Source organism: Pagrus major, chromosome 23, assembly GCF_040436345.1.
Source record: "Pagrus major chromosome 23, Pma_NU_1.0".
Taxonomy (NCBI): domain Eukaryota; kingdom Metazoa; phylum Chordata; class Actinopteri; order Spariformes; family Sparidae; genus Pagrus; species Pagrus major.
The window spans coordinates 28,170,375-28,194,194 of NC_133237.1; the positions used below are offsets into that span (position 1 = coordinate 28,170,375).

General features: G+C 44.9%; 2 protein-coding genes across 2 annotated transcripts in view; one reads left to right on the forward strand and one right to left on the reverse strand.

Moving 5' to 3' along the window:
• Positions 1-7,787: 7,787 nt before the first annotated feature.
• The window catches only part of LOC141019277 (uncharacterized), a 28,603-nt gene continuing 12,570 nt past the window's right edge, over positions 7,788-23,820 (reverse strand). The window contains exons 3-5 of the mRNA XM_073494141.1: positions 22,647-23,756; positions 20,637-21,499; positions 7,788-8,421 (exon numbers count right to left, since the gene is read on the reverse strand). Of these exons, the coding sequence (XP_073350242.1) occupies positions 7,994-8,421; positions 20,637-21,499; positions 22,647-23,756 (2,401 nt within the window). The 3' untranslated portion in view covers positions 7,788-7,993. The remainder of the gene's footprint in view (positions 8,422-20,636; positions 21,500-22,646; positions 23,757-23,820) is intronic.
• The window catches only part of thoc6 (THO complex 6), a 39,308-nt gene continuing 28,375 nt past the window's right edge, over positions 12,888-23,820 (forward strand). The window contains exon 1 of the mRNA XM_073494159.1: positions 12,888-12,968. The gene's annotated coding sequence lies outside the window, so the exon portion shown is untranslated. The remainder of the gene's footprint in view (positions 12,969-23,820) is intronic.

Consider the following 23,820-nt stretch of genomic DNA (forward strand, 5'->3'; position numbering starts at 1 on the left):
GTCAGCAGGTGTGAACGCAGCCACGACCACACCTCCGTCATCACCCCAGCTCCAGAGGCTCCGCCCACTGGCTCCTCTGATGAAAGTGCTTCCCTCCATATTAGGAAAATTAACCCCGCCTCCAGGCCTTTTTCAGGCCACGCCCCCTGACCTAAAGCCCTGTAAGCGGGTTTCCAAACTCTCTCTCTCTCTGTCTGACTCTGTGTCTCTCGCCCACAGCTAGCTAGCCAAACTGCGTATCTCAAACTTGGTCTGTCCACCTGCCTGCGTCCCCAGAGATTAGCCTGCACCCGTTAGAGAACAGACCTCCTGCTTGTTAGTAGCCACATCCTGAAATGCAAAAACCTGGTTAGCTTGCGTTAGCATTAGCCTCAGGTTGCTAACAGTTTGATTGGCATAAGCAGCTCTAAGATGACGGCAAATGTATTTATGGTGACAAAGACGTGTCGCGGCGCCGCACTGCTTATACCCGTCAACACACCCCATGTTCAGATTCAGAGGCGTTGACTTTGGAAGCTGAACGCTTCGGCAGACATGTTCTCCTCGTCTTCACGTGAGCCTGCCGGTGGAAACAGAAACATCTGAGTCCTGTTTCCTGAACACGTTTGGGCTGACGTGATCTTCCTCTTGAGGATCACCAGCTTTAAAATGCTTTTGGAAAATGGGGCAGGTCGTGTTTCTGCGCCCGCCCCGCCCTCCTGACATACCTCAGAGCACCACCGCCGTCTTCCTCCTACGTGGCTGTTCCATCATTTTGTCCTTGTCTGCTTCCTGGAGGAGGTCGTAGCTTCAGTTTCTCAAAGATGTCGAAGCGCAAGAGATCAGATTAAAGCACTCGTGGCTCTGAAAAGGCTTCACCTGCTCCGAAATTAAACAAATGATGCGAACGTAGTCCGAGCGCGGCCTCGTGCCTTCGACAGCTTGGAGGAACACGGTCAATCCCAGAGTCGCCACCTTTATTCGGGCCCGTCTCTCGCCTCACACAGGCCTACCGTAACAAAGCGTGCAATATTCAGAGAAACAAGGGCTTTCTTTATCATGCAGAGGCGTTCAGGCCCGGCCGCGACGCTCCCACCTCCTGCAGGAACTCCGCTGACAAAACCGCCACTTTCAGACGCCGTGAACGCCTTCTGGAGCGTCCGTAGGAGCCAGACGACGTTCAACACTAGAGAAGCTGTCTCGGGGGAAACGGCAGGCGGGAGGTTAGAGAAGATGTTTCCAAATTTTAAAAAACGATGAGCAGGAAGAGGACAGGGCCATCGCTCCACACGCAACTTTGACCGGAAATGCAACTTGTGTCCCGTTTTTTTTGTGTGTGTGTATGTGTGCGTAGCGTAATGTAAAAGCGATCTGTCCCCCCCTCCCCTCCCCCCCTCTGCCCCTCCCCTCTAAAAGAAACACCCTCCCCCTGCCTCCCCCCGCCCTGTCTCCCCCCTCCTCCCCCACTCTCGTACTGCTGTTGGCTGTTCTGTTTAGTTCATGTGACGTGCCAGTATCCCCCCCCCGACTTTACCCATCTGCCCCATCTGCCCCCCACTCCCCCCCTCCCCCCTTCTCTCTCTCTTGCTCTCTCTCTCCTCCCCCTCTCTCTCTCTCTTCATGGATCTTTAAGATGACAACTCTATGCAGATGCTGTCTTTTATAAGTGTGTCAAAATTTTAATTTAAAATAAAAACTTAAAAAAAACAAACCCTGACAGACATATTGAAATGATAACAAAAAATGAATAAAGAAAAGGATTGTTCAGTGTAAACGTGTCGCCTCACTGGATCTTTATTGCTTTGTGTCTCTTTTAATCACCTCTCATCACTCAGCAGCTTGTCTTTCAGCTGATTCTGGTTTGAGTAAGAACTGGAATAAATAAAGGCCCGTCTCTTATAATGTCCCACAAACTTACCATTTGAATATTTATAATATTCATGAGGTAATAATACAAACTTTTTCCATAAGTGAATAAACAAGCTGTTCTCTGTCCCAGAACGCTGTTTGAAGCTAGAGAGGTGGCAGGGTCCGCCACATGTAAACAAAGTAAAACAGTATGAAACTGTGTTGTCCTTTCAGGTGCAATATGTAAGATTTATCTGAAAAATCTAACTTGAAAACAAACAGTACAAAAAAAAACATCAACAAAAATGAATGCCAGTTTTGATGTGTATGTGTTGTGCTGAAGAGATATCTACTGAAGCTAGCATGCTAACCAGCTAGCCCCAGCCTGGCCCCGGTCCAAAACTCTTGTGTTGTGTATTAGTTATTCTGAATGTCTCGTCCGATTCAGAAAATGTAAACTATTATTTTATTATATTGCTAACAGCTCTCTCAGCCCGGTGCTAACAGCTCCTCTAGCCTGGTGCTAACAGCTCCTCTAGCCTGGTGCTAACAGCTCTCTCAGCCCGGTGCTAACAGCTCCTCTAGCCTGGTGCTAACAGCTCCTCTAGCCTGGTGCTAACAGCTCCTCTAGCCCGGTGCTAACAGCTCCTCTAGCCTGGTGCTAACAGCTCCATTAGCCTGGTGCTAACAGCTCCTCTAGCCTGGTGCTAACAGCTCTCTCAGCCTGGTGCTAACAGCTCTCTCAGCCTGGTGCTAACAGCTCTCTCAGCCTGGTGCTAACAGCTCTCTCAGCCTGGTGCTAACAGCTCCATTAGCCTGGTGCTAACAGCTCCTCTAGCCCGGTGCTAACAGCTCTCTCAGCCTGGTGCTAACAGCTCCTCTAGCCTGATGCTAACAGCTCTCTCAGCCTGGTGCTAACAGCTCCTCTAGCCCGGTGCTAACAGCTCTCTCAGCCTGGTGCTAACAGCTCCTCTAGCCTGATGCTAACAGCTCTCTCAGCCTGGTGCTAACAGCTCTCTCAGCCTGGTGCTAACAGCTCCATTAGCCTGGTGCTAACAGCTCCTCTAGCCCGGTGCTAACAGCTCCTCTAGCCTGATGCTAACAGCTCTCTCAGCCTGGTGCTAACAGCTCCATTAGCCTGATGCTAACAGCTCCTCTAGCCCGGTGCTAACAGCTCCTCTAGCCCTGTGCTAACAGCTCTCTCAGCCTGGTGCTAACAGCTCCTCTAGCCCGGTGCTAACAGCTCCATTAGCCTGGTGCTAACAGCTCCTCCAGCCCGGTGCTAACAGCTCCTCTAGCTTGGTGCTAACAGCTCCTCTAGCAGAGTTCAGTGTGAGCAGCTCTGCATTTTACCAGGAAGTAAAGTCGGCGCCAACACAAAGAGGAGACTGGACTGATGTTCATCAGAGTCTGAAGGACTCAGCTCAGGTTCTTGTTGTTCAGATAACCACTGAAAACCAAGGAGCCGTCAGACGGTGTAGAAACGGGATTTATTTATAAAAACACAGAACAGAGGGAGACAGATCGTCACAGCAGCTTCACACTTTACTCCTCGTCTTTGTGGAAAAACAAAAGACCGAAGAAAGAAAATCAGGAAGAGAAAGTTTAAGTTTCAGTCTCAGAGGTGAAAGTTCATGTTGGTGTTTCCGATGAGTTTGAAGCTGATGGTGAAAGTTTATTCTTGACTTTGGAAACAGCTTCACAAAAAGTCCGGTTACTAACGATGGTCCACACAAGACGACCTGAAGAGGACGACCCGTCTGTTAAAGTCTGAGACTGAAGCTGCTCGCTGCCGTTTCTGTCACACTAACAGGAGGCAGGGTGTGTGTGTGTGTGTGTGTGTGTGTGTGTGTGTGTGTGTGTGTGTGTGTTTTGTTAAAAGTAAAGAAGAAAAGGTTCAAAAAATCGTGTTTCTGTTTTATGAAATGATGCGTTCATGTTCATTTTCCTCCCGACAGCTGCTGGTGAGCCGAGCTCGTTAACACAGTTCGTTACAGTAGAAATCATATTAATCTACAGGTATTTGTATATAAAAGCTGATACAGAGTTTATGATACAGAGGTACAATAACAACACATCGTCTAACCCGACAGTCTACTGCTACGATCCTACTGGTCGCTCTACCACTGCGCCATTTTGCATCCCCGAACTGAAGCGTGCGACTAAAACTCATTTCTGTCATTAAATAAACTTTGTGTCCACTGTTCACTTCATCAACAACCAGAGGAACCTGGAAGTCTCACACACAAGATTCATTATGAAAATGTTTTCATCGTTTTCATTCAAATCAATTATGAAAGTTTTCAGAACTGAGACGTTTCTCAAAGATCTCAAAACTATAAAAATGACTCAGATCTGGCTCATAATTTACAGATTTACATTTTGTGTGAGTTGAATCATTTCTGAAGACGACGACACAAAACATCGTCATGGTTTTAATTATGGAAATGTTTTTTCATTAATGCAGAATCTCGTTCTCAAAATGAGGAGAACATCTGATATTCAAATATTCACAACTTAATTTCTCCTGATTAAAACTTTATGTGATATTTCTGTTAAACTCTTCTGTGGTTATAAGAAATGTTTTCTCATAATGTTACAGTTTACATTCTGTACGAGATCATATATTTGTGTCTTTACGGTTATAATGTCTCAGAGTTATGAAGACGATGTCACAATCGACACAACTTCATTTCTCTTAATTAAGAGATCTGTGAGTAATGAGCTAGTTTAATTAATATCACATCTGTGTCCGCATGAGAAATGACCTCTTGTAAATATGATGCTTTCTCATAACGACGACTTCTTTAGTTCCTCATGTTTGTAGACTCATAATTACGAGGAAAGTTGTTTTTAAAGTCACAACAAAACACTCAGCAACAATAATCAGACACATACAGACGTCATCATGATAATAAATGAAGTCATAAACACATAAAATCATCTCTGATTTGTGTCTGTGGTGAAGTCGAGGTGCTGCAGTTTTGAGGACACAAAATGGCCGCCACAATGACCGCAGCTGTTTGTTGACGTGCTGATGAACCAGCTGCAGTTTAGAAACGTGTTCACATTTAAGATTAATGTGACAAACGTCGTCACGTCGTCACGTCACGTCACCACGTCGTCACGTCACCACGTCGTCACATCGCCACGTCACCACGTCGTCACATCGTCACGTCACCACATCGTCATGTCGTCACGTCGTCACTTCACCACGTCGTCACGTCACCACGTCGTCACGTCGTCACATCACCACGTCGTCACTTCACCACATCGTCATGTCGTCACGTCGTCACTTCACCACGTCGTCACGTCACCACGTCACCACGTCGCCACGTCACCACGTCGTCACGTCACCATGTCGTCACGTCGCCACGTCGTCACGTCGCCACGTCACCACGTCGTCACGTCACCACGTCGTCACGTCGTCACATCAACACGTCGTCATGTCGTCACGTCACCACGTCGTCACGTCGTCACGTCACCACGTCGTCATGTCGTCACGTCACCACGTCGTCACGTCGTCACGTCGCCACGTCGCCACGTCGCCACGTCGCCACGTCGTCACGTCGTCACGTCACCACGTCGTCACGTCGTCACGTCACCACGTCGTCACGTCGTCACATCACCACGTCGTCACGTCGTCACGTCACCACGTCGTCACGTCGTCACGTCACCACGTCGTCACGTCGTCACGTCACCACGTCGTCACGTCGTCACGTCACCACGTCGTCACGTCGTCACATCACCACGTCGTCACGTCGTCACATCACCACGTCGTCACGTCACCACGTCGTCACGTCGCCACGTCGTCACGTCGCCACGTCGTCACGTCGTCACACGTCGCCACGTCGCCACGTCGCCACGTCGTCACGTCGCCACGTCGTCACGTCGCCACGTCGCCACGTCGTCACGTCGCCACGTCACCACGTCGCCACGTCACCACGTCGTCACGTCACCACGTCGTCACATCACCACGTCGTCATGTCGTCACGTCACCACGTCGTCACGTCGTCACATCACCACGTCGTCACGTCGTCACATCACCATGTCGTCACCATGTCGTCACGTCGTCACGTCGGTTCTGATTCTACGTCTCTTTAGTTTCAACCTCCAACTATCTAAACATGAGCCATCAGGCACAGAGTCAGAAAACACAGCAGGCTAAAAAACACAGAAGAAGAAACAGGAGTGAAGACACCTGGTCAGCAGGTGGCGCTGAGAGCAGCCTCCAGTCCGTCGGAGACAAAACGCCGACGTCAGTTTGTCGGTGAGTCGAATCAAGTTCAAGAAAATAATCCACCAGCTGATGGTTTTTATCATTAAGTGTTATATAATAATAATAATCCGTCCGATAGTCGTGAGACAGAATGAAGTCTGAAATGTTGGTTATTAATATTAAGTCTCACTGATTACACGTTAACATCAGACAGATGTTTCATATCTAATAACTGATAAACAACAGAAACTCTTTTAGTTTTAGACACGAGACTGAATGTGTCTGATAATAATGAGATATTATAATTATTAGTCATAACTGAGTTTTTCATTGAAAAGATTTGTATAATTATTGTTTCTTACTTTTCATTATTCTGAGATAATATCTGATAATAATGAGAAACATTCATCTCATAATTATTAAATATTATCTCAGAGATTTTAGTTAATATGTATAAATATGATTTAACTCACAAGTATGAGACAGTTTATCATAATTAATGAGCACATTCATTTATAAATTACAGTTCATACAGGAGGCCGTGAAAACATTTAAAAACATTAAACTCATTTCTCACGTTAAGTTGTTTTTTATCATTATGAGATTATTAAACACATAAAAGAAAAAAAACGAGGGTGGATTTTTCTTGCGGGTCATTAAAGGACTTCTGTATCTGAAGCTTTAATGTTTGAATCAGACAGAAGTGAGCCGATTGGCCGATCGGCTCCGTCAGGTGAACTGAGGCCACGCCCTCCACCTGCTGCTCATGAAGAATCCAACCTTCTGTGATGGTCCCTGAACGCCTCACAGCCGCGTCCGCCCGCCTCGTATAGAGACGACGAGAGAGTCCTGACGTCACAATCCTCCTTCAACATGTGACTCAGAACAAGAGTTCACAGGTTTGATTCCCATCAGCGCAGCTCTTTTTTACAGGTTTTTGTTGGCTCGCCTGAAGGCATCGTCCACAGAAACACGTCCTGTCTGCTTCAGGTGAACAACACGTCTCGTTTCAGGTCCCTGACGTCCTCCAGGTCTGTTTGTCTTTGAGTCTCCACTTTCATGTTTCAGTGAAAACAGACGCTGAGGAGCACAGACCGATCCTGAACGCACCACCAAGGTCGTCGACGTCAGAGAACAAACGATGATTCGGAGACGTTCGTCTTCATGTGACGTCATCTGATCACAAACTGAGCCGTTAATTATAAAACTGTTAAATCTAAATCATTTATAGATTTTAAGTTGGATTTTCTCAACCATCAGTCTGACGTCACTCGGTTTGACGCCTCATTTCTAAAAGATTCAAACATTTAATTCTACAATTATACAAATTCAGAATTATCAAGTGATCAATATATCAGATTATGTATTTACATATTGGTTTTTTGTGGGTAACCTGAATACATCAGGAGTCACAAAACCTCCATCAGACGCTTCTGAAATTAGAATTTTGAATTTTTGGGGTCAGAATGTGAAAAACAAAACAAACAAAACAAACTTTTAAAAGAACCAAAAACGTTTTCATCAGGTCACATTTAACCTGTAATCATAAAGAAAGTGAGTCAAGGTTTTTCTGTCTCTAGATACTACATTACCCATCAGCCTCAGCTGCTGTTGCCATGCCGATGAAGCCAGTCGGAGGTGTCTCTCAGCGAATTCAAAACGATCCCAGAATAAAACACGTCGACTGAATCAGATTTGTAAACACACTACGAATGTATCTGATTGGATGTCTGTTAGTGAAATGCATCCTGGGAGTCGTAGTTAACTCGTCACATTTACATTTACCTCCACGAGCTTCATTGTAAAGCAGCTGAGTTCAGGTTTAAATATTCAAAATATTCAGATATTTCAGAGGAATCATGAAGTTTCTCTGTTCTGAGATTTAAACCTGACAGAAGCTCTGCAGAGACGATGGGTTTTGTGGTTCTTCAGACTGTTTCAGGACGTTCAGCTGAAAGCTCTGGAGGGGACGGCGAGGAAGGCGGATGACGTCCCTCTGGACAGCGGCGGACCCCGCCAGTGCACCTTCATGTGGTGCCTCAGGTTGGACCGGGACGAGAAGCGCTTGTCGCACTGCTGGCAGGAGAACGGCTTCTCTTTGGTGTGGATGCGGCGGTGGCAGACGAGCGCCGTGGACACCCTGAAGGACTTTCCGCAGTCGGGACAGCGGTAGCGTTTGGGCTCGGTGTGGATCCGGCGGTGGTTCTTCAGGGACATCAGGTTGGGGAACTCCTTCTGGCAGGAGCTGCAGAAGTAGGTCCCGGTCTTGTGGCTGTTCTTGTGGTTGAGCAGGGAGCTGGCGTGGCGATAAGAGCGACCACACTGACTGCAGACGAAGCTCCTGGAGCTGCTGGTCGAACTCGCCGGACTGAGATCTGAGACACAGACAGACAGACAGACAGACAGACAGACAGGGTTTAGTTCAGATGAGCTGATTCAGAACACAAAGATCGCAGGAGGCCATGACACATATTTACAACCTGAAGACCTCCAGACTCTGATCGATCTGACACCTCCGTGTTTGTCTCGTTCTACAACATGATAATTAATGTTGCTGCAGGATCATCGCTCCAACCGACCAACCACGTGTCGACATGTCAAGCGAGTCGTGGATAGGACCAGGAAAATACTGTGACGAGAGAAGTGATCTGTTATCACACGCTAGAACTGAGTCGGTGCTGCAGAATCGTCCGGCTGCACTGATTCTCATTCTGCCATCGGGGAAATGCTCTGGCTTGTTTGTATTTCTTTAAACCAATCACAATCCAGAGCGGCATAAAACCCAGGATGCACCCTGGTGTCCCTGTGGCTACGTGAAACAACAACAACCTACATGCTGTTACCCAGTGCTAACCTGTTCGCTAACGGTACAAACCAACCCCCCAGGAGGAGCTCCGGGTTTTGAAGCCAGTTCTCATCGTGGTTAAACTGTGTAATGACATCATCACGTGATGCACTGAGGCCCAAAAGCACCATCAGCTTACATTGTGAAGGGAGCAGCTGTAAAACGATGGATCCCCGAGACATGACTCGGTTCACGGTCAGAGTTTGATCCAGTCGGTCCAATAACATTTGGAAAGTCTAGAAGAGCCGCACCATTAAATGACTGTATCTCTATTCAAGTTAGCCGGGCGCTAAACAGGAAGTTAGCTTCTCCCACAACACAGAAGATCCAGGTAATTTCATACCTGGGGAGTGGAGTTATTCTGCCTCCGGCGGCGTGTCCGCGGTACAAACCTCAACGAGCCAGCAGCTTTTTCTTTTTAAAGGGTGAATCCACCAATTTCCCGGCATGTGTGAACAAAAGTATCATAACGTCTCCAGATGAAGCTGCATGTAATCTGATAACCTGCCTCCAGTGATGTCCCTCGGTGGCTCAGTTGCATTGTGGGTAATGTAGGCAGCAGGTGTTGAAAAGGAAGAAGAATGTGTGGAATAAAAAAGGCGATATCTCTGGTTCATTAAGGTCCATAAAGAGTCCAATGATGGACCAAAACCTGGTGCCTACGTTACCCACAATGCAACTGAGCCACTGAGTGACATCACTGCAGGCAGTTTATCAGATTACCTGCAGCTTCCTCTGGAGACTTGTTGGAAAACTGGTGGCATTAAATGAAAAGGCTGCTCGTTTGTTTACGTTCGTACTGTTAGCGAGCAGGTTAGCATTAGAGGACTGTGCTAATTCTAGCGTGCGGTTGCTAGCTCAAAGCTCGTTGTTGTTGCGGTACGCTGACTGAGAGAGGCGCCCTCGGACGGCTTCATACCAACAGGCTACATCCGCTGAGTCCGACCGGAGTCTGAACCAGAACCAGAACCATCGTCTCCTTAAACCTTCATCCATTCAACCAGTTCATCATCAGCTGCAGCGATGGCCTGTGATCAGCTGATCTCCTCACCAACAGGCGACTTCAGATAAACTGAGCCAGAGATTCATCTGCAAACTGTCTCAGTGATACAAGAAACACTCAGTGATGGAATCTGAAGAAGGAAATCACATAATTAGTTAAAAACAGATTTTATAATTACAAGAAAACAAAATCAACATGTCACAAAAAGTAATGTGACAATTTAACAGATCTCATAACGACATGAAGGAGATCCGGAAGTTTGTTTCCTTCACTGAAGCCCAAATCTAAAGTTCTCACTTTATTGTTTCCTGAGATTAAAAGTCAGAACTCGTCCTCTAAAGTCGTCTTCAGTGCTGTGAATCAAATCCACAAAACTTCTCCAGAACCAACAGGAACCAGCCCAGAGTCAGAACTCAGACCCAGCTCTCAGTCCCAACACACAACTGGTGATTCAATGTGTTCACTTCTTGGAAATAAAAAATAAAAGCAGCGTCTGCAGCCGTGAAACAGCTTTTCAGAATAAAACAAAGACGTGAGTTTAATTAAGGAGCGCTTCAGTTTACAACCAAAGTGACAATAAAGTGATAAAGAGATTATCGTCACACGTTCGACTCCTGAGACGACGCTGAGCCGCGTGACCGAAGGATTTCATCTACACACTGTCTGACAAATCTGCCATAAAGGGTTATTACACACAAATTACATGCTCCACATTACATAATCCAGTCACAACAGTCACAGTGACATTATGAATGAAATAAATCACAAGCCAGCTGCCTCACTTTGAACAAACTGGCAGCCATTTTGTGTCAACAAAGCATTTGGATTCAGGTTTGAGGGTCACAAAGATGAGTTACAACGAAGCTGGAGATGATTGATTGGAAGTGAAACAGAGAAGCATCGAAAAATCTAATTCTCTCGTCACCGTCGTGTTTCACATCTTCACCATCGGAAAACAAACAGACTGAAACACAGAATGCAGGACAGGGCAGTAAAATACAGGGTTTTATGAATGGAGTTTGGTTTAGAAACATCAGGATCGCTCAGTGGAAACTCTCGTAGAAAATGCTTAAAAATAACCTTTTATAAAAGTAATAAATTCATAATAGATTCATGTAAAACTCAACTGTGGAGGAACGAAACGGCCAAAACCAGAAATAAATAAAAACAGCTCATTAAATAAGTTAACATGCTGTTATCCACCAAACACAATGTCAAGAACACACGTGGGCTCCATTCATTCATCAAACGCTCCGCTTGTATTTATTTAACTTTACTCTCCATTAAATTAAATAAATATCGTCTGTGTGATTCAGACAGGATCAATACATCACCTGTGTGATCAATACATCAGCTGTGATTCAGACAGGATCAATACATCAGCTGTGATTCAGACAGGATCAATACATCAGCTGTGATTCAGACAGGATCAATACATCAGCTGTCTCTCTTCACTACCAGACTAAGCTCTTATCAGAGAACGGGACCGGAAGGGGCGGGGCCTCCGCTCAGGCAGCAGCTGAGTGAGGCAGCAGGTGAGCTGTGCCGCAGGTGAGCTGTGCCGCAGGTGAGCTGTGCCGCAGGTGAGCTGTGCCGCAGCTGAGTGAGGCAGCAGGTGAGCTGTGCCGCAGATGAGCTGTGCCGCAGGTGAGCTGTGCCGCAGGTGAGCTGTGCCGCAGGTGAGCTGTGCAGCAGCTGAGTGAGGCAGCAGGTGAGCTGTGCCGCAGGTGAGCTGTGCTGCAGGTCGGCTCACTAACGCTCATTAAACCTCTTTCTTCCTGTTCAGCTGTGCACGAGCTGAACCTACCTGTCCTCTGACGTGTTGCCTCTGACCTGCGCACTGAAACGCTCCACGCTGATTGGTGAGTCGCGGCGTGCACCGTTAGCTGTTGTTAGCATCATGCTACATGAATTAGCACACGCAGCTAAGCTGTTTGTTCTGTAGCTACATGTTTCCACTGAAGTGTTGCTGAAGGCTCACGTGTGCTGATTTATGAAATAAAGGTTATTTAACTTTATTAATTCCTGAGCTGTGTCTGCGTTAAAGGGGCAGTACGTGATTTAAAGGTTATATCGATGCAGACAAATCATTTAAAAGAATAACACATGTTCAGAGCTCGTTAAAACATTATCCTGATTGCTAATTAATGATTTTAAATGTTGTTTAGTGGATCTCAGCCAATAGAATCACTGCGTTGGTGTCACGTGGTGTCTGTGTCAACAGCCTGGTCGGTCGTCAGTTTGTGAATAAAAAAACTTAAAAATGGCTGATTTCTAATATTTCTGACATTAGCTAGCTACAGTTAGCGACGTTAACCATAGCTAGCATTAGCGCCGTCAGCTACAACAAACTAGAACCGGCTAACGTCCTGTTTAGCGCCGGCTAACTTTAATAGAGATAAGATAATTAATGGTGCGGCTCTTCTAGACTTTCTGAATGTTACTGGACCGAACGGCTCGTATTCTGACAGTAAACCAGTCGTGTCTCTTATGACGCTCAAAAATAAAAAATACCCACCATTTTACTGACGCTCGTCAGAAAAGGACTGGCCATCAGTGCATGACGTGACGATGTAATGACACAGTTTGACCACTATGAAATCTGGCTCCAGAACCTGGACCGGCGCCCCCAAGTGGTCAAGTGGTTGACAGTTTGTTGTAGCTAATGTTGCTAACGCTAGCTAGCTAACATTAGGGCGGTACAGTTGCTCATCCTGCAGAAAGCAGCGATTAGACTGATGATGAAACAGACTCCACGTGACACCAACAAGTGATTCTATTGGCTGAACCGCCTGAAAGAATCATTTTGGACCCGACAGACGTTTTAAATCATTAATTAAAGGTTTTACTTTCATTCTGCACCTTCATCGAGCTCTGCAGATGTGCTGTTTTAAAAATGATTCGTCTCCATAAAGATGTGATCAGTGTGATCTTTAAAATATTGATTCCACGTGTTGACGTCACAGCAGTTCTGGTCTCGTCTGCACACACAGGTCGGGTTTTCCTCTTTTGACGGCGAGCGGTCCGACCTGAGCGAGCTGAGAAACGACTACAGTCATCGATCGTCTGAGCTGGTAGGAAATAAATCTGCAGCCGGCTCACATCTACATCCTGTTTGACTGTGACTGCAGGGACGTTCAGACGGACTGACGGTGGAATAATGGATCATTCGTGTGTGTTTTGTTAGTTGTTGAATGCTGATTAAGTTGTTTGTATGGTTATAATTATCTGTGAATATGATCTAAGGACATTTGATATTTAAAACTTGCGTCGTCTCAACACTGTAAAATCTACCAAACTGACTCTTAAATCAAACAGATAAGAATTCAAAAGTCAATCACTTAATTAAACTGTTAAAAGAAGGCTGAGTTTCTGTTTTCAGTATAGTCGCATTGAAATCTTTAATTTCCTTCCCAAATACAAGGAACATTTTCAGCCTCATCACTTCCCTCCTCTCCAATCTTCAGATTAGCTCAGGTAATGTTTGCTGTCATCACAAGCGACTGCTATAAAAGGTAAAGATATGCTACAGTTACTTGTGATTTGTGTGTAATTAGAGATTAAAGTCTTGTGAAGTGGATTATAGAAGTGAGAAAAGAACAAAGTCCCTCAGTTTCCTTCAGTTTTGATAAAAACCTGATGAGAATCTAGTTAAACAGAAAGCAGCCGACACTCTTCTGTTCTTTTAAACATTATAAACTCTGAACTCAAATTTAAATCTAAACTCAGAAGCTGAGAACGTTTCCTGCTGGCAGCTCTTCCACAATAAAAGCCCTCCGGCTGCAGGTTGAATGACTGTAAACATCCTCACTGAAAATACAGACACATAAACGTCTTTACATGTTTAATTTATCCACATTACTGTAAATCATTCTGATAAATATCATTCAATGCTCCTGTTTTCATTCTGTAGAGCTACTTTTATACTTTTATTTTAATTAAAATATTGTTTTATTTATGAACATTGAAGCTTCAGTAAAACTAGAAAAGCAGGATTATTTTTCAGGATAAATGAAGTTTTATCACGTTTGTGTAAAGTCCTGCCGGAGTCATACAGAAAGAAATAACCACTGAGTGAATGTCTGAAGTTTAAAATGACTCGTGTTTGTCGATGGATCCACGTCCGTAATATAAACACAACTGTCAATCAATTTATTTAAATGAGTTGGTCAAAGGGCAGAAAACTTCACTAAGTTCATTTAGAGGTACTTGTACTTCACTGTGTATTTACATGTTATGCTACTTATTACGTTACTACATTTATTAGATGGCTTCGATGTCAGATTCAGATTATTAATACAAATTATTAGCTCTGCAGCTAACGATTATTTTCACCGTTCATTAATATTTGATTATTTTCTGGATTAATGGATTTGTTGTTTGGTCTTTTAAAATGTCAGTAAAGGGTGAACAAATGTCTAAATAATGACAAATAAGCAAGTTATCGATTAATCAATTATTGTAGTTCTACAAAATATTATAATTAATAATAAATAAATGTCCTGTGGAAGCTGAAGCGACCCGGTAGAAATAATGAATCGTTAAAATGAGCTGCAACATGATGAACATACACTAATTATCAATTAATAAAAATATTATCAACACATAAATATTTTACTATAATGAACCATTCTGCATAATAGAAAATCTGTACTAATATATTTATATGTTGACAATATTTTTATTAATCATCTGAATCCTTAAAGTTACTGAAGTTTATCATATTTCTGAAATGTGGAGCTGAAGAACGTGTGAACTCAAAACTTTTAAACTTGACTTCATTATCAATAATTGTGTTTGACTGGCTGCGGACCCACGATCCAATGACACACGCGTCCTGTTACAAGTTAATAGTAATTACAAATGAAAGTTTTTAGGGCTTTTATTTGATAGAGGAGCTGAAGACTGGCAGGAAACAGAGGCCACGGGTCACCTGGAAGGTCAGATGGACTGTGCTCAGTGTGGTGATGTCCCTGATGGGAGGCCACCTGTCAGTCACACACAGTGGACACTATCAGGACACACCTTTCAATGTTTGTCTTTATGCCGTCAGATATCATTTCAGCCTCACACTCAGTTTGTCACCACTCGTCTCCTCATGCTGATCTCAAACAGCTGAAGTAGCTGAAGACTTGTTTAAAGGCGTAAAACTAGAGCGATCGCGTTACGTTTGTTCGCCTCCAGTCAAGTTACTGTTTCTGAGCTGTGGGTTCAATAACGGCCAGAATGTTACGACGTCACAGGGAGTTGATCTGAACACGTCATCACTTCATCATTTTATCCTCTTTGATATTTGTCTACCTTCTTTTTGTTGTACCTAATTTCTGGCCATCACTGTCCGATTCGTAACATGTGAGGTGTTTTGTGAGGTCACAGTGATCTTTGACCATCAACATCTTTTCAGTTCATTCTCGAGTTCAAGCCGACGTTTGTGCCAAATGTGAAGACATTTCCTCAGGGCGTTCACGTTCAACCAGAGAAACATCAGATGTGTCCATACAGCTCGTCTGCTGTGACCACAGTCTGCAGGAGAGCAGAGATCACGACCTGATCTGAGGGGATGATGTTTACGACTTTATTAGCATGAAGTCTTCTCTGGAGCTGCTGAGCTAACAGTGTTAGCACTGTTAGCTCAGCAGCTCCAGTGTTGCCGTCGAACTCAGGTTGTGATCTCTTCTCTCCTGCAGACTGGTCACAGCAGACGAGCTGTTTGGAGACATCTGATGTGTCTTTGGTTGTTTTTAGGGATGTCCCGATCAGGTTTGTTTTACCCCGATCCCGATCCGAGTCATTTAATATTTAAATTAGTATCTGCCGATAACGAGTCCTGATCCGATACTTAGCCCAAACTAATATTTTCCTAGATTAAACAGCTGCATTAAGAAAAAATGACCTGCATCCAAGTTCCTTAATAGGTTTTTTATTTTGTTGAAACAAAGTAAATACTTTGATATGTCTCTGATATTCTGCATATCCTATTGCAACATTGGTTTATTTGTTTTTTTAATAAAATCAACCAAGTAAACAAAGATGGGCTGGTTATCCAGAGCGATGAATTAAGTGACCTTCTCTGTAATATTTGTGTCCGTGTCGGCTTCTCGAGGACATTTCTCTTTCCTTTTGAAAGTGTCCGAGTGTTTGTTGCTGCGGTGTCTTTGCCCGTATTGCTTGAGTGGTCGTTGTTTTCCTCTGAGTGTTCGTTTTTTATGTGACGTATCAAACTTGTAGTATTAAATGCAGCTCTTTTGTTACCAGCTCGCGAAACGGTCGTATTGCAGATGTTAAATATCGCTGTCACTTTCTAATTTAAAATATTTCCACGCTGCAGACGTTTAATCCACAGGTTTGCCAAAGTTACGTTACGTTACGTCTGCGCTCTGCCACAAATTGTGCTCCGTTTACGACAGCTGACGTAAAAATCATCAGGAGGAGACGATGGCTGAGCCTGACTTTATATCATCAGGAGGAGATGATGGCTGAGCCTGACTTTATATCATCAGGAGGAGATGATGGCTGAGCCTGACTGTATATCATGGTTGCTGGTTGTTCCTAATAAACTGGCCACTGAGAGTAACGGACAGAGGTTAAACTGAAGCTGTTGGAGGAGAGCGGATTGAAAACACTGAGCTCCACTGGGTTTTTGTTTTCAGCTATTTATTTTCAGTACTCAGCAGTAAGGGTTATAGTATATGGACAAGTTTTTCTGTTAAGAAATGAATTATCAAAACATAGTTTATAAAAGTGTATAGTAAGCATTACATATATATGCATGGAAACAAAAGTTAGACTTTAAAACAAAAAAGGGGTTATAGTTGTTCCAAACCAATCTTTTTCTTCTTCTTCTTCTCTCTAAAAACTACTTGAAATGCAGGCGGGAAAGTGTCCACTCAGAAACCAAAGTCAAACATGGTGGAGGAAGAAAATGCAAAAATAAAAAATAGAGAATGTACAGTTATTATTTCTGTGTTCTAGATCAAGATCACATCGACTCCTACAGCACTTGACGGTCACTGCACGGCTTTGACTTTTTCTCTTTTTTCTTTTTTAAAACTAGCACCAGTGCTCCTGAAAACGCTGACAAACTGTGTTTTAAACACACACAGAGGCTCCAAATAGTCATAAAACGCAATTAAATATAAGGAAAAAAAATGACACCAATAAATACAAGGTTACCATAAAAGTGTAACATAAAAAGGTTCAAATGATGAGGACTGAATGCACTCGAAAAATAAAGGAGGATCGCCGAGTCGTCCCTTTTTAATGACAGTTTGATTTCTGTGAAACAGGAAGTGGGGGGGGGGGGGGGGGGGGTCAGTCAAACTCGGCGAGAGATAAATAGAAAGGGATGATGGGAAGGCTCGACTGAGAAAGACCGTCACAACATCACTTGGTAAAAGGCAAGAAGAACACGATCCGTCGTGTCGTTACAGTTCATTAATGTTCAGAAGAGTCTCAGTGGAGCCGAGTGTTCAGAGTCCATCATCTCCACAGAACAGGGGCATTGTGGGTAGAGGAGGGGGGTGTCAGGTGGGTGTTTACATCAACACAGCTCTAAACTCACACATCCTAAAGACTAGCGCCGTCCATTACAAGTGTTAATAATAATAATAATAATAATAATATAAATAAATGCATTACTACAATGATCTGTCGTTTTTTTCCTTCTTATAAAAGAGGTACTGTAGAGTACAGTCAGAAGTACGGTTACAATACAGGATCAAACAGAACAGATTCGACTCGGCTCAGGCCGATCAATATACACCTTTTCTTTACTCGTCTTTTTACTGTGTGATGCGGTTTCTCTCTCCGTTTTTAGACCCGCAGCCACGTTCAGGAACCTTTGAGACAGATCAGGGCCGCACGGGAAATATACATGAGACAGACCGATGACGTGTTCACACACACAGACTGGAGACAGCAGACGTGACGAGATCCTGCGAGGACTTCGCTGAAAACTGAGATCTTTGTGTTAATGTGCTGAATCTGAAAACGAGCTGGTGTCGACCGCCAAGACGCAACATGACAAACTATTGACTTCATGCAAATTAAGGTTGTTGATACCAGAATTTAATATAATTTTGATATATAACTCTAGTATTGAACTCGAACTTGATACCACGGCAAAAGAAAAAAAAACCCGAGGCACGCAAAATCAGTGAAATTATTATGAGTTCTGACGGAGAAAAGTCAGAACTCGGATGTCGTTTTAAACGCGTATAGAAAAAATATCCAAGTATTGATACTTTTGACAACCTTAATGCAAATGTGCTATGCTGCAACTCACAAAGTTATGTTTGAATTTTTGAATTAAAACTCTCATAATAATTTTTATCAGCTTAAAAAAATCAAAGCTGGTCATTAACATGCTACAGCCAACAGCTGATTTTTATTCTAGTGTGCAAGAAAAGACCTGAGCATCAAAACTCGGTCGTGACTTTAGTTTTAGGAGTTTGACAAAACGACCTGACCTCGAGGATCACTTCCCGTCTTTGGTCCAGTTACTATCCACAAGACAGACGAGGCTTTAAATGGTCGGGATGAACCCTTATGTATTTTCAGGGCTAATATTAATACAGATTATTAGTTCCCAAGGAGACGATAATGGATATCTGGAGCTGATGTACATTTGCAGTAAAATTTTAAAATCTGAGTGTCATAATTTAGAATAACCAAGTAAAATTTTAGCGATCACAGTACTTAAAAACACTTCAGAGGTACTTTACTGAAGTAGTTTTATTTTCTGCTACTTAATATTTCCGCTCCACTACATTTATATAATTTTAGTTGTTACCGTGCAGAATCAGATTATTCAGTGTTGATAAGACATTACTGGTAACATGTAACCAATCAGATAGTGTTGTGGGCAGGACACAGAAATTGCTGCATTAGTACCAAAGTATTTTTTTCAGATTAAATTAAATTAAAATTTATTGTCATCAAAACACAAACACACCCATACTGATAATCAGTAAAATGTTAAATATCGGTCTGTTCCTAGTAAATGGTGTCTAGAGTTGGATGTTCCTTCAGAGGAAGTTTGAACAAACATTTTGAACGAGCTTTATTCTTGAACTTGAAGCCAAAACAATCCCTACTCGAGGCCCAACTCACTGGCTTTTTCTGGAGCTTTTCATCATTTCTGGATAGTTTTCATTGCTACCATTGTAGTGACATTTTCAGGACATCTTAAACACCCTGACTTAAAGGTTTTCACCTTGGAAAATGTTACTCCACATCTATTTACAAGCTTTTTCCATCTGCTGCTGATGACTATGTGGAAAAAGCTACTAAAGGGGCCTTAAGGTGAGACTGTTTTCTTAGAAGGTTGTTTTTTACTGTATTTGACTACTTAAAATAGTTTTTTAGTGGAAAAGCTGGTGGTCGTGGTCAGTCGAAACATGTTGCTTAGGAAAGTAACGACTTCATCTTTTGCTGGTATAAAGATGTCAGAACAAAAACGTTATCCAAGATTGTAAAGTGTAAATTTAATGCTAAACACAGCTGCAAGCTTCAAGCCAATGAGAGGTGAGACACTGCTGCTGCTGTTGAATCTGTGCGTGTGAACGAGGCGTCAGGAATTGTCTGTTTGGGAGGCTACGAGAATATAAAGCTCATCTTGGTGCTGCAAGACACACACACACACACACACACACACACACACACACACACACACACACACACACACACACACACACACACACACACACACACACACACACACACACACACACACACACAGAGACCCTCAGAGACCGAAGCGTCCCGTCTTCAGCTCCCAGAATTCATTGCTGTCTCCAGACAAACATTGAGGTACAAAAAAGGGAAAATAAACCGAACCTCTCTGTCTTCACCAGCACTGCATCTACATGTTGGTCACACTTGAACAAAAACAGTTTGAACTTTGTTGAGACTGACTCAGTCAGAATATGGTTTAAAACATTGTGACAAAGGCCACGAGAGAAGATTTCATCAAGACAAACTCCCTATGAACATTATCAGAGCTGGGATGAGGGCGGAAAACCAACTGCAACACAGAACCGATCAGCTCCCGGGACTGAAATGGACAAGATGGCTCATTACTCGAAAACAAGCATCAGACTTCCTCACGACTTTATCTGGACCCTCACAGCTGCTCTGTCTATCAGTCAAGTCACCACCACAGGATTCATGAGTCTGTACGAGCTGGGCTTTAATCAACAGTCTGCTTATAGCTCAGTCTGCAGCTCTGTGGGGCGTCAATGATCAGAGCAAGAAAGGTTCAACACCTCGACTTTACAGGGCGACATGCAGGAGGGCGTAAGGCAGGTGTAGTGTAGTCCATCTACATCGTGTGTCTACAGTCCATGTCTGCCTGTCAGTCAGTCTGTGTGACAGCTGGACACTTCTACAACCAAGAGCCTTATGGGAACGTTCGTGAAGGAAGCCTCAGCTCAGGAAAGGAAAGGTGTGTGAGTGACCGTGTGTGTGTGTGTGTGTGTGTGCACCGTCCATTTTGTGTTATCCCTCCTGCTTTGTGTATATGTTCTGTCATGCAGGACCTGGACTGAGTCTAAGCTCACTGTCCTTCACACACACTACAGCCACACATGGAAAATGAGGGAGAGGAGGGTGAGCAGGAGGAAGAGCTACGTTTTGGCACTTCCAGAAACCTTGGCATGTGACTGGCTCCCCCCCCTCCCCATGTCTCGCCCAACCCCCCCTCCCTAATCCCTTAGCTTATATGAAGGGGCCGCCGGGCATACCCAGGAAGTTGGGCGCACCCATGGCCATGGGAGGGGGCGCCGTCGAGCCGCTCCAGTGCACCTTCATGTGGTGCCTCAGGTTGGACTTGGAGGAGAAGCGCTTGTCGCACTGCTGGCAGGAGAACGGCTTCTCCTTGGTGTGGATGCGGCGGTGGCAGATGAGTTGAGTAGACACCCGGAACGACTTGCCGCAGTCGGGGCACTGGTAGCGTTTGGGCTCGGTATGGATCCGTCGGTGGTTCTTGAGGGACATCAGGTTGGGGAACTCCTTCTGGCAGGAGTTGCAGAAGTAGGTCCCAGTCTTGTGGCTGTTCTTGTGGTTGAGCAGGGAGCTGGCGTGGCGGTAAGAGCGACCACACTGGTCACAGACGTGGGACTTGATGACCTCACTGTTGCCCCCCCGGCCGCGGGCTTTGGTCATGCTGCCGGGGTTGAGTCCTTGCTCTTGCATCAAGGTGAGGTCCAGGCCTGACCCCCAGCCCAGCTCCTGGGAGCCCCCCGGTCGAGGCTGCTGGGGTCTGGGCTGGCGAGGCTGCGGCGCCTGGCCATGGGTGATCTCCATGTGGAGCCTGAAGCTGGCATGCGTAGGAAAGGCTCGTTGGCAGGACCGGCAAGTCAGCTCCCGCTGCTTCTGGTGGACGCGTCTGTGGTTGTAGAGCTGAGAGGAAACACGGAAGGCCTTTCCGCAGTCGTGGCAACGGTGGCGCCGTGTCTCGGAGTGGATACGGCGGTGGTTCTTCAGGGCAAGCAGGTTGGAGTAGGTCTTGAGGCACACGGCGCAGTGGTAGATGCCGACGGTGTGGGTGTTCTTGTGGTTAAGGAGAGAGCTGGCATGGCGGTAGGAGCGGCCGCATTGATCACATCTGTGCAGAGACAAACAAAGAAAAACAAGGGGGGAAGGAAGAAAAGGGTGGGAGGAGGGACAAAAGGAAGGAAAAGGGAACATTAGTATCAGAAGATGGTACTTTGTTTTTACTGTTCTAGCCAAGTTGATCTCAGTTACTGGTTACCACTTTTTCTTTACAATTATGGAACTATTTAACTATTCATCATCTAAGATGTTGCACATACAGGTATATGATCTGAAATCCGGCTTAAAGCTTTTATAAAGACTACTACAAAGTGGTGTACCATTTAAAGTTAGGATTTCTACACAGGTCACAGGGGAGAGGACTGCTGGGTGGGGGAGGGAGGGACATGGGAAAGACTATGGACAAACAACTGGGGTTCATGTAGGGAACTGGGAGGTATCTGCTGCTCCCTGCACTGCACAAATGGACACAAGCTTCAAACAGCTCTGAAAACAATTTCAAAGACCTTCTGTCACAGCGTCATTTGGGTGATAACTGAATTCTGAACGTAATGATGAAAAATCAATCAAACATGCTCAAAGAACCTCTACCGTGCCAGACTGTGTTGTAGTAAAGAATCCTTTAACTGTTAAGAATAATGACCGCTAGACATGTGCAGTGCAGCTAGCTCCAAATACTTCCTAATCTTCCCTGAGATTTCAGTTGCCCAAGACATCAAAATGCAATAACCTATCACATGACTAATAACTGGCCAGTATCATGAAACTACCTGAAGGAAACACACAAACAAATCAAGGACTACAATCAAAATCAGAACAAGAGCAAGAACACACAACATCAATACTTTCAATTTTGCTAATATGCTACACACAAAATGCTACATAAAATCTTTGTCAGATTGCTGAGAGAACAAAGCATGAAAACAATACATCTAAACATGAAACGTTTGATTGTAGGTAGCCTAAAAAACTCAAGTGTGTGATATATGCTAACTGAAAGCAAACAGGGTTGACTTATCTGGTCTCTCCACTAATTCAATTTGTCCAAACTTCAGAAAAATCCGAATTCCGGCACGCGTATGGTCCCAAGGAAGCCGGATTGGAGATCATATACCTGTAATAGACATGTAGAGACCTAAATTTATCTTCACTATTTTTTTTCAACTTCGAAGAATCACAAACAACTGACGAGAACTCACGTGTACCGACACTCTTCGCCCTCTCCCGTGGGTGCAGCGGCCTTCCTCCTGACTTCCATGCCTACCTGGTTGTCCCCGCAGCGGTGCCTGGCCAGACCGGACCTCCCCTGGAAACTCTTCCCACAGGTGGGGCAGCCGAAGGGGGTGGCACCTTCCTCATGGACCTTCTGGTGGTTGCGGAGGAACCTGGCCAGCCGGAAGGCTTTCCCACACGTGTGGCAGATGTGCTTCTTCCGCTGTGTGTGGATACGCATGTGGTTGCGTAACGCCATGTAATTGGTGTAGGGCTTGTCGCAGAAGTTGCACCGGAAGTTTCCCGTCTTGTGGGTGTGCTTGTGGTTCAGCAAGGAGCTTGCATGTTTGTAGGCGCAGCTACAGAGGTCACAGGCGTAGGGTCTCTCGTCAGAGTCCAAGTCCACAGAGCTTCTCTCCATGCTGATGTTGGTGGAGCTGTTGGTAGAGGAGGATGAAGGCAGGTGCTGGGCTGGGCAGTCATGGGCTGCAAGCTCATCAGCCGTGGCAAAGCCTTCACAGCAGCCATCGCATTCAAAATCCATCTGGGCCCCGGGGCCCTGCGGGCCTTTACACAGCCCAGCTGTAGTGTGGGTAGCTAGCTGTCTCTGGGTGCGAAAGCCCTTGCCACACTCTTGACAGTTGTGCTTCTTCTGGGCAAAGTGGAGCCGAAGGTGGTTTTTCATTGCCAGCCTGTTGGGGTATGTAGAGTTGCAAACATTGCAGTGGTACTCCCCAATTTTGTGAAGGTTCTTGTGATTGGCCAGGCTGCCTGCATGGCGATAGGTCTTTCCACATTCTTCACAGGAAAAAGGCCTTCGTCCAGTTTCAGCTGGATCAAACTTCTGGGGCCTGGAAGTTCCAGCTGACGAGTAGGGCTTTTTGAAACCTTGATGGCTGTATTTCATGCCCATCGCCTGGCTCTTTGATGACTCTCCTCTCATAGTCTGCATTTGAGACGGACCAGGCTGCTGGAAGCGGGAACCGTTGGGGCCTGACCGAACAAGACCTTTGGCCCGGTGCTCCTCATGGAGACGGAGGTGGTTGATCAGTTGCTTTTGGATCTTGAAAGCCTTGCCACATTCTTCACACTTGTGCCTGCAGCAGACATTGAAAGAGATACAGAAAACACAACAGAATCTCTGTAAATACATTAAATTAA